This window comes from Salminus brasiliensis, chromosome 2, assembly GCF_030463535.1.
Source record: "Salminus brasiliensis chromosome 2, fSalBra1.hap2, whole genome shotgun sequence".
Taxonomy (NCBI): Eukaryota; Metazoa; Chordata; class Actinopteri; order Characiformes; family Bryconidae; genus Salminus; species Salminus brasiliensis.
Window position 1 is genome coordinate 53,641,416 of NC_132879.1, and position 9,865 is coordinate 53,651,280.

Below are 9,865 nucleotides of genomic sequence, written 5' to 3' on the forward strand. Positions count from 1 at the left end.
TATCTATCTCTCTGTCTATCTCTCTGTCTATCTATCGATCCATCTATCTGTCTGTCTATCGATCCATCTATCTGTCTATCTATATATCTATCTATCTATCTGACTGTCTGTCTATCTGTCTATCCATCTATCTATCTATCTGACTGTCTGTCTATCTGTCTATCTATCTATCTATCTATCCATCTATCTCTCTGTCTATCTATCGATCCATCTATCTATCTGTCTATCTATCTATCTGTCTGTCTGTCTGTCTCTCTATCTATCTATCTATCGTTTTTAGTTTTCTCCCAGTATCCAATCTAAACAACAACAACAACAACAACAACAACAACAACAATAATAATAATAAATATATTGAGTGGATAAATCATTCATCCACTTAATCATTTCATTTTAAAGAATTTAATGTATGCAACTAACAAATCTAAATAATAATAATAATAATAAAATTTAGAATAATCATATATATAAAGCAATGGACCAGATATATAAAGAAAATTAGTCTTTTTACCAGTAAATAAACAAACGATGTTCTCGCAACTTCGTTTAATCCAATCGGAGTGCAGTTAGAGTCGATGGGGCGGGGCTTACGATCGCAGCGCTGCTGTAATTGGCCGCAGCAGAATCGGGAAGCGCAGCTGGATCATGTGACGCGCTCGTCAGCACCAACCAACACTACCAACATGGCCTCCTGTAGGAGATCCCAGAGTGTGTTCGCGGTGCTCTGCCTGGTCCTCAGCGCTCTTATCCCCGCTGCAGAGGCGTTTGACGGCGGCGACGCTGTGGCTCTCCTCCTGGGAATGACTATCACGGTGGTGGGGTTCTGCGCCTGCCTGGGCTGGTACGCGCGGAGACGTAACGGACAGTTTTAGGGGGAAGTTTTGTCACCACCCAACCCACCCACCTCCCCACCTCCCCAGGCCTGGACGTGGCTGCGTCTCGCCTCCTGAAATGCTCTGATGAACGCATGGGGCAGAGACTGTGGGGGGAACCATGCTGTGGATAAAAGGCTAAGAGCTCAATGCTGGCTTTGGGAACCTTGCCTTCTGTGCGTCCTGAGAACTGAGAAGAAGGGGAAGGAGAGACTGTGCAGCTTCCTGGACGACACATGTGGCTGTGGCCTGAAGCACATCTTCACGACATGGACTTCAAAGCATTGGACTTTCATATGGGGTGGTGGTCCTTTTCCATCTTAGTGATCATCCTGTTCTGTCCTTCTGGCTTATATGCACTGTCTGCTATTCCTTTTGATGCTTCAGGCATGTGCCTCCTCCTATCTGAAGCACTGATGAAGCACTTGATGTTTGCACTAAGGCTTGTGATCTTTACAGGGTGAGCTGTGCTTGAACTGTTCAGAGATCAGTGATTTGCTGCCGCTTCTTTTCTTGAATAAACTTTGCCATTATGTAGGCCAGATGTAAGTGTCATGGTGTTTCTCATTGATGTGTTTTTATTATTATTATTATTATTATTAATGCTATATGTCATAAATAGATCCTGCAGCTCCAATTAAGTAACTCATTACCCCTTAAAAATAGGTCTGGAAGGCTAGGCCTGAGATCTGCTTGTTATTCAAGCATGCATATACAGAGATGTTTACATCTGCAGGGAGATGTGAGCTCTGTCTTCATTATTTTATGAGCTTGTCCTGAGGTGAACTCCAGCTTATATGCGCTGCATAACCTCCTTCACTTCCCACAGTAACAGATCAGACTCTTTCTAGACTTGGAATTAGGCTTCCGGGTCATTTCAGGAGTACTGTACGACACCATCGGTATAACTGATGCAAGTGTGCATACATGCTTGTTTGAGATGAAGGGAGTAGATGAATAGATGTCTTTAAGATGGTCACTGATGGTCCTAATTAGGCCTACTGCAGAGAATGGTAGCCTGAATGCTGCTGATGAGTGGGGAGAGAAAAGGGCCAGTGCTGCTGCCCCCCGCTGTGCACAAGTTGCCGAAGTAAGACCGTAATGACTGTTACTGAACATTTGATGGACCCCCAACCTATCCGTAATGTAGTATTATGCAAAAGTTAGTGTGTGGTGTTGATCTTACTGACTGTATAGTAGCTTAGTTTAACATAATGCACTAAATGAAATAATAAAAAAAATAATAAATGTGGGTGTGTGCAAGGGTAAATGCACATTTAATATGACATTTAATATTTAATAAATTGGACACAATCTATAAAAATGTGCATTTTTTTTTTTTGCATTTAAGTTTGTTTTCTGTCACTTATTTTTACCTAGGAAATAAACAAAATGTGACCAGGGATGCCCAAACTTGCATGAGACTGTAATAATAAAAAATAATAATTTATTAAAAATAACTATATTTATAATATTTTTTATTTATAACACATATTTTTCACTCCCAACTACTTTCTATTATATATATATATATATATATATATATATATATATATATATAATATTATATTTTATTAACATTTTTCTATTAAATAGTACTACAGTAAGTCATTCAGTGGTTTGATGGTGATAGGACCCCACATGGAAAAGAAATACATGTTAATGTATGAACAAATGTCTAAAAAAAGTTTTTTCTTAATGTAATGGAATGTTTTGACATACATTTTGAAATAAATATAATATTATAATATAAATGTATTTCACATATAAAAAATGCATGCCCATATATTTCTTTTCTGTGTGTGTGTGTGTGGTAGAGTGAGTATTATTTATAGCTGATAGTGAGAAGAGATCAGCAGAGAAGTCCTTCACAAAAAAACGACACTATTTTACATTAACTTTTCTTTTTTTTTTAGCAGTTCATAGCGTTGAGGTATGTGTTGGTCTGCAAAATGCTCTCCAAAGGGATCCAGATAAACAGACTTTCCACTGTTGGATACATGATCAATATTACATATACAAATATGTACACGTTTGTTATGGTTAGTGAATAAAACACGTGTATTTGTGCTGTACACACAGGTAATCCACCACTACCACCACTGTAACGAAGCCTGAGTCTCATTTTTCTATAGTGAACCATCACACCACTATGAATGACCTTACATCGGACTGACCCATACAGACATTTGTGAAAAATGGGATTTCTATTTTATGCATTTTAGTGTAAATAAACACAATAAATCTATCATTAACTATATGCACCGAAGCTAAACTAAATTGTTTATACAGTGACCTTAATACATATTATATATATATATATATAATGTATAGTATATTATATATATTAACACATTAGGCCTACTTAATAATAATAATAATAATAATATCTGTATCAGTCAACATGACAGACTGATTAGATGTCAGATGTTAGATGTTAGGAGGCGGGTTGGGGAGGTAGGGGGTCTCCCATTTGACTCAGGGACCCTAAACGACTGCTCAGTCGAGTGGGGAGAAAGTTAGTGTGTGGTGTTGATCTTACTGACTGTATAGTAGCTTAGTTTAACATAATGCACTAAATGAAATAATAAAAAAATAATAAATGTGGGTGTGTGCAAGGGTAAATGCACATTTAATATGACATTTAATATTTAATAAATTGGACACAATCTATAAAAATGTTTTTTTGCATTTAAGTTTGTTTTCTGTCACTTATTTTTTACCTAGGAAATAAACAAAATGTGACCAGGGATGCCCAAACTTGCATGAGACTGTAATAATAAAAAATGTTATTAAAAATAACTATATATATATATAATGTATAGTATATTATATATATTAACACATTAGGCCTACTTAATAATAATAATAATAATATCTGTATCAGTCAACATGACAGACTGATTAGATGTCAGATGTTAGATGTTAGGAGGCGGGTTGGGGAGGTAGGGGGTCTCCCATTTGACTCAGGGACCCTAAACGACTGCTCAGTCGAGTGGGGAGAGAAAAGGGCCCCCTTTTCTCTAAATGTGGGTGTGTGCAAGGGTAAAGGCACATTTAATATGACATTTAATATTTAATAAATTAGACACAATCTATAAAAATGTTTCTTTGCATTTAAGTTTGTTTTCTGTCACTTATTTTTACCTAGGAAATAAACAAAATGTTGCATGAGACTGTAATAATAAAAAATAATAATTTATTAAAAATAACTATATATATATAATGTATAGTATATTATATATATTAACACATTAGGCCTACTTAATAATAATAATAATAATAATAATATCTGTATCAGTCAACATGACAGACTGATTAGATGTTAGATGTTAGATGTTAGGAGGCGGGTTGGGGAGGTAGGGGGTCTCCCATTTGACTCAGGGACCCTAAACGACTGCTCATACCTCTCATTGCGAGAAACGGCCCTGATGCTGCTGCTGCTGCTGCTGCTGCTGCTGCTGCAACAAGAGACGAGACGCGGCCAGGATCACAAACAGCGCCAGTGCGCATGCTCCGTCTGCGCCGCTTACTGTATATTCACAGTGGGGGGAAAAAGGGCAGGCAACAAAACCCGAGCTTTTTTACGGCAAAGCGACTCCTACCATGTAAATAACCTCCGGGGAGACAAAGGGCAGTATCAACAGGTATGCTTTTCGATTGATACCTTCGCTGTTGTGTCCTCGGTTTTCCGCGCAGCCGTTTCTCAAAGCGGAGGACTTCGGCGGCTCGGTCAGCGGAGTCGACCCACAGCGGTTCTGACAGAGACTCGGTGAGGTATCTAGATAGCTAGCTAACGTTACAAAAACGTTACAGAAAAATGGAGCTGCTAAGATAAGACGACGTTTGTGTGTGTGTGTGTGTGTGTGTGTGTTTTTTGCGATCGTCTGAACACCTCGGCTCGACGACGCCTTCAATATGGCTAACAAATAAAGGCGGACGGCGGTGTTTTGAAAAATAACGGTTGCGACGCTCGCGCTGAAGCTGAGGGGGTTTTAAACGGCTGGGGACTGAAGCGGCGCGCGAGCTAGCGATATCCAGCGGTAACGGCAGGTCCGGGGCTTTCTTCGCGGATTGTCGTCGAATATGGCAGCTTGCCTTTGCCTCACGTTAAAATAGCTAGCTAGATATATGCGTTGGGATGTCCTGTGATATCAATATCGGGGATATTCGGTCGTTTTGTTGGGAATTCGTCGTGAGGAGGAGAAGCCGTTGGTCGAAAAACCGTTAGATAAACCGCTAGCGCGTCGCTAGCTAGTCGTGGATATCTATGACATCGCTCCCTTCCTCCCTCAGTCAGTATTGGGCTTCTTACCATGGTAACATGGTCGCTCAGGTAGTTAGCTAGCTAGTTATAGCTGTAGCTAGCTATCTAGCTAACTATTTTTTTTTATTATTTTAGCTGGTCGTGGTAAATAAGAGCCCACATCAGTTCTGCAGATTCCCTGGGTGTGATCAACAGCCTCCTTGCTGCAGCTCCTAGCTCTCCAGCTAGCTACTAGCTAGCTATATAAATGTTTCACCGCCTTCTCACCTCGATTTAAAGCCTTTGTTGTCGTGTGTTTATAGGAGAAGATCAAGGGCAGCCTTGTTGTTTTAACGTTTGCCTAATTTAGGGAGACGCCTCGTGTTGCTAGGACGGACGCCTGTGCCATGTCGAGTTGAATAAACCAACTGTGTGAGTCGAAACAGGCTCTGCACCGCCTGCATACCATTGCATTGCAGTTGTAATGTGATGCTCAGATAGGTGATGAGAAATAAATGACAAGAGCACGAAACTCAGTGCGCTCTTACGCAATGGCACCGAGCCTGATGTAGAGAGGGAGTAGTGCAATGAAAAGCAGCCTGTTTTGCTTTGTGCCAGCAAATCCTGATGGGTGGATCGTGTTTTTCAGGGATTTTTTTTAGGTGTGATGAGACAAAGGAACAAAGGATGCCTTAGAAGAGAGGCAGATAACAAGGCTGGAATCTGCTTCAAAGCACACCAAATGGATCTATCGCTCCCCATTGCATCCAGATCATGATACTTGGCTGAAGCTTTAATCATCTTTATGATCCCTCCTCCATCTATGGCGAACTATAGCCATGCAGGGGACCACAACATCTTGCAGAATGTCTCTCCGCTCGCCACATTCCTTAAACTGACCTCCCTGGGTTTCATCATCGGCGTCGGGGTGGTCGGAAATCTCCTGATCTCCATCCTGCTGGTCAAAGACAAGAGCCTGCACCGCGCGCCCTACTACTTTCTGCTGGACCTGTGCGCCTCGGACATCCTGCGCTCCGCCATCTGCTTCCCCTTTGTGTTCACCTCGGTCAAGAATGGCTCGGCCTGGACGTACGGCACGCTCACCTGCAAAGTGATCGCCTTCCTGGGCGTGCTTTCCTGTTTCCACACGGCCTTCATGCTGTTCTGCATCAGCGTGACGCGCTACCTGGCCATCGCCCACCACCGCTTCTACACAAAGAGGCTGACCTTCTGGACCTGCCTGGCCGTCATCTGCATGGTGTGGACGTTGTCCGTGGCCATGGCCTTTCCGCCGGTGCTGGACGTGGGCACCTACTCGTTCATCCGCGAGGAGGACCAGTGCACCTTCCAGCACCGCTCCTTCCGCGCCAACGACTCGTTGGGCTTCATGCTGCTGCTCGCCCTCATCCTCCTGGCCACCCAGCTTGTCTACCTCAAGCTCATCTTTTTCGTTCACGACCGTCGGAAGATGAAACCCGTCCAGTTTGTGCCGGCCGTCAGCCAGAACTGGACCTTCCACGGTCCGGGGGCCAGCGGCCAGGCCGCGGCCAACTGGCTGGCCGGGTTCGGCCGAGGCCCCACGCCTCCGACCCTGCTGGGGATCCGGCAGAACAGCAATGCGGCAGGCCGCAGGCGTCTGCTGGTGCTGGACGAGTTCAAGACTGAAAAGAGGATAAGCAGGATGTTCTACATCATGACCTTCTTCTTCCTGAGCCTGTGGGGGCCCTACCTGGTGGCCTGCTACTGGAGGGTGTTCGCCAGGGGCCCCGTGGTGCCTGGAGGCTACCTCACCGCAGCCGTGTGGATGAGCTTTGCTCAGGCGGGAGTCAACCCCTTCATCTGCATTTTCTCCAACCGGGAGCTGAGACGATGCTTCAGCACCACGCTCCTCTACTGCAGAAAATCCAGGTTACCTAGGGAACCCTACTGTGTTATATGAAGGCTTGGGTTTTTGTTGTTTATTTTTTGTTTTTTTGGTCTTGGGTATTTTTTTGGCTCCCCTGATTGGTCAGGGATACGTCCCGTTGTATAGCTCTCCTCTCTTTCCCTTCTTCACTATAACCCCACTCCCCACGCACCCCAGTCCCCACCCTGTAGGCCTGATGTGGAACTGTCAATCATGCACACCTCTCGATGTGAATGAGCGCCAGACGTGAAGCTCGAAGGGAATAAAAATAATCAGGGAGCGGAGGACCCCTCCTGTGTTTATGTTCTAGTAAACAACTGCTGCGGAAGGCCATTTTAAAGCAGATAAGCAAAAATAAAAAGAAAGAAAGAAAGAGAAAAATCGAAAGAAAAAACAAAGGATGGAAAGAAATGTGATGTTAACATTAGACTGACCCTTTTGCTTTGGATATGTTGAAGACTCAAGGTGTACATGACAGAAAACAAATCTGAATTCCTTCTGGGAATCACTGGAATGGTTTTGCGTTTAAAAAGTTGCACTAAGTTATAAAGAAGTTAAAAAGATGCTTTTTTCGCTGAGTTGCATTGCAAGGATGTCTCATTTTTTTTCCTCCCCAAACTGAAATATGAATGCTTTCATTTGCAACAGACTTCTCATTCACTGTAAGTAAACAAAACATGTGGGGTGACAAACTCTGTTGGAATACACCTTCACAAGAGGATAAAATTGGTTTAAATGTAAGTGATATCTTTTCTTTTTTTCCAACTTTCCGGGGACGAGCGGGGGGGCGGGGCGGGGGTTAGCGGGATTCAATGGATACTGATGTGTGGTTTTCCAATTGCAACTTAAATTATTTCCTGTAGTTTTATGATCCATGCAGTATGTCCGTGTCTGGCAATGTTCTTTTCTTATCTCAGTTTCTAACAGTCTTAATGTTTGGATTTTAAAAAGTTGCTCTTGAGAACCTTGTGCTAAAATGACAGTGGAGAACCAGTTAAATGTTTCATATCCATGTACCTAAACACTGACATATTGTTACAGTATTGCTGATACCACTCCAGATGTTCTTGCCTTAATGGTTATGATGTTTATGTTTGGTTTCTTTTTTTATGGAAGGGGGATTGGGGTTGGGGGGGAGGAGTCAGGTCTGTTTTTCAGATGTGCTCCTCTACAATGTCTCTAGGCATAGAGGGAGTGTTTTCACATTAATGTGAAGTGCATGTTCATTTTTAATGCATATCCACTTTCATGAGCATCACCACTGGCATTGCACCAGACGTCCCATTTCTTATCCTGCAACGGTTTGCTACACACCTACACCCCACTGAGTGCGCAGAATGCAGGGAGCAGAGAGCGTGTGTGTGTGTGTGTGTGTGTGTGTGTGTGTGTGAGTGCGTGCGAGTGAGTGAGTCTGTAAGCTGGACAGCTGTCACGTCAAGACCAGAGCCTTAGTATAAAATCTTGCACAATTTGTAAAAAATTTAACGGAAAAAACAACAAAAAAACATTGTATTTAAGGCACAGCGTCTTGTTTATACTTTCCCGACATTTGCTCTCTACTGATTGTTTTGATTAACTTACTTTTTTCTCTTGTGGCCATTTTAATATTTATTATGTATTTTTTTGTATATTATAGGTAGATAGTGTGTAAGTTTGTGAGTCTTTCATTTTGAAGTCCCGGACGTGAGTACTGTTTAAGTTAGGATTGCATTTGCTGAAAGTTAACTGTGTAATCTGTTGCTTACATTTTTGAAAATAAAATTTTACATTTTGCAAAGCCTGTTTTTCCTTCTCACTGTTAAAGCAGCCAAATTCCAGGTCCTCGCTGTTTTTTTCTCCCAATGATTGGAAGCTGGATTGATTAGAACGATTTACCCAATAGTTTTCAGCAAGCAATTGCTTTGCCTTTAACGATTGCGTCATGTTTTTCCGAACGCTGTAATCACTGGATATTTGCAGCTCTTTGAATGAATGTGCAGAGATTGTGTCCAGACTCATCGTTGGCGCTTTATCTTACCTGATTATTTCTCTTATGTCTACTGGTTGTTCATGCATCCTACAATGCCAAACTGCTGTATGTATTATAATGTGTGTCTGCCAAATGTCACGTGAGCTCAAAATGTCACATTTTTCAGCTGACCTGGAAAGGCATTTTAGGCCAGCTGCAGCAAAAAAGCACTTTCTGCTTGGCTTTCTTTTGGGCAGCACAGTTATTATTACACAAGAGGGTCTGGTCTGACCACACTGTGGGCTACAATCTGTGTGCATCGTCTCAGGAAGCCTTCATTTTACCCCATTATTCCTTCGTAGGGGAAACCACAAGAATAGATCTTGCCAAAAATGATGACAGCCAGTTTGAAAAAAGCCCTCGTTAGTGCGATTTGGACAGCTACAGGAGCACTGCTCAATTGTTGACGAGATTGCAGTGCCACGGAAGAGAAGATAACTTCTAGCCTTGGCCTGCTTGATGCGTTTGTGTTCTTGCAGTGGGGGACACTTGCACTAGACTAGAGAAATGACTAAACACTGGATAAATGCTGTTCAGATTGCTGTAGGCCAAGCTAGATACAAAGTTAGGGCTGTCCTGATCTGCACATCTCTGTATAGGCTCGTCATGTCCTGTTAATAATGCAGCAGTTTTAAAAGGATTGAGGGTCACTGTACATTCCCTTTTTAATTTTGTTTAATCATTTGCTGTCTATTATGCCTATTTTGTTGCTCATGTAATAGAAGTGTTTGCCTGAAGCAAGCTGTGTGTAAAGTACACTATATGGACAAAAGTATTGAGACACCTCATTCATTGTTTCGTTGGAAATCAAGGGTATTAAAAAAATAGCTTCT

The 9,865-nt window shown here is 42.3% G+C and overlaps 2 protein-coding genes across 3 annotated transcripts; both read left to right on the plus strand.

Moving 5' to 3' along the window:
• The first annotated feature begins 652 nt into the window (after positions 1 to 652).
• Positions 653 to 1,416, plus strand: LOC140550150 (small integral membrane protein 30). The gene has a single exon (XM_072673983.1). It carries the CDS (start codon positions 684 to 686, stop codon positions 870 to 872), a length of 189 nt encoding a protein of 62 aa, XP_072530084.1. The 5' UTR covers positions 653 to 683; the 3' UTR covers positions 873 to 1,416.
• Positions 1,417 to 4,301: 2,885 nt separating this feature from the next.
• On the plus strand, positions 4,302 to 8,801 carry gpr85 (G protein-coupled receptor 85). Of its 2 annotated transcripts, none has more exons than XM_072673173.1 (2): positions 4,302 to 4,519; positions 5,768 to 8,801. In XM_072673173.1, the coding sequence occupies exon 2, from the start codon at positions 5,924 to 5,926 to the stop codon at positions 7,055 to 7,057; it is 1,134 nt and encodes a 377-aa protein (XP_072529274.1). In that variant the 5' UTR covers positions 4,302 to 4,519; positions 5,768 to 5,923; the 3' UTR covers positions 7,058 to 8,801. The 2 variants fall into 2 exon arrangements, with proteins under 2 accessions (XP_072529274.1, XP_072529275.1); XM_072673174.1 differs by lacking the exon at positions 4,302 to 4,519 and adding an exon at positions 4,542 to 4,644.
• Positions 8,802 to 9,865: the final 1,064 nt, after the last annotated feature.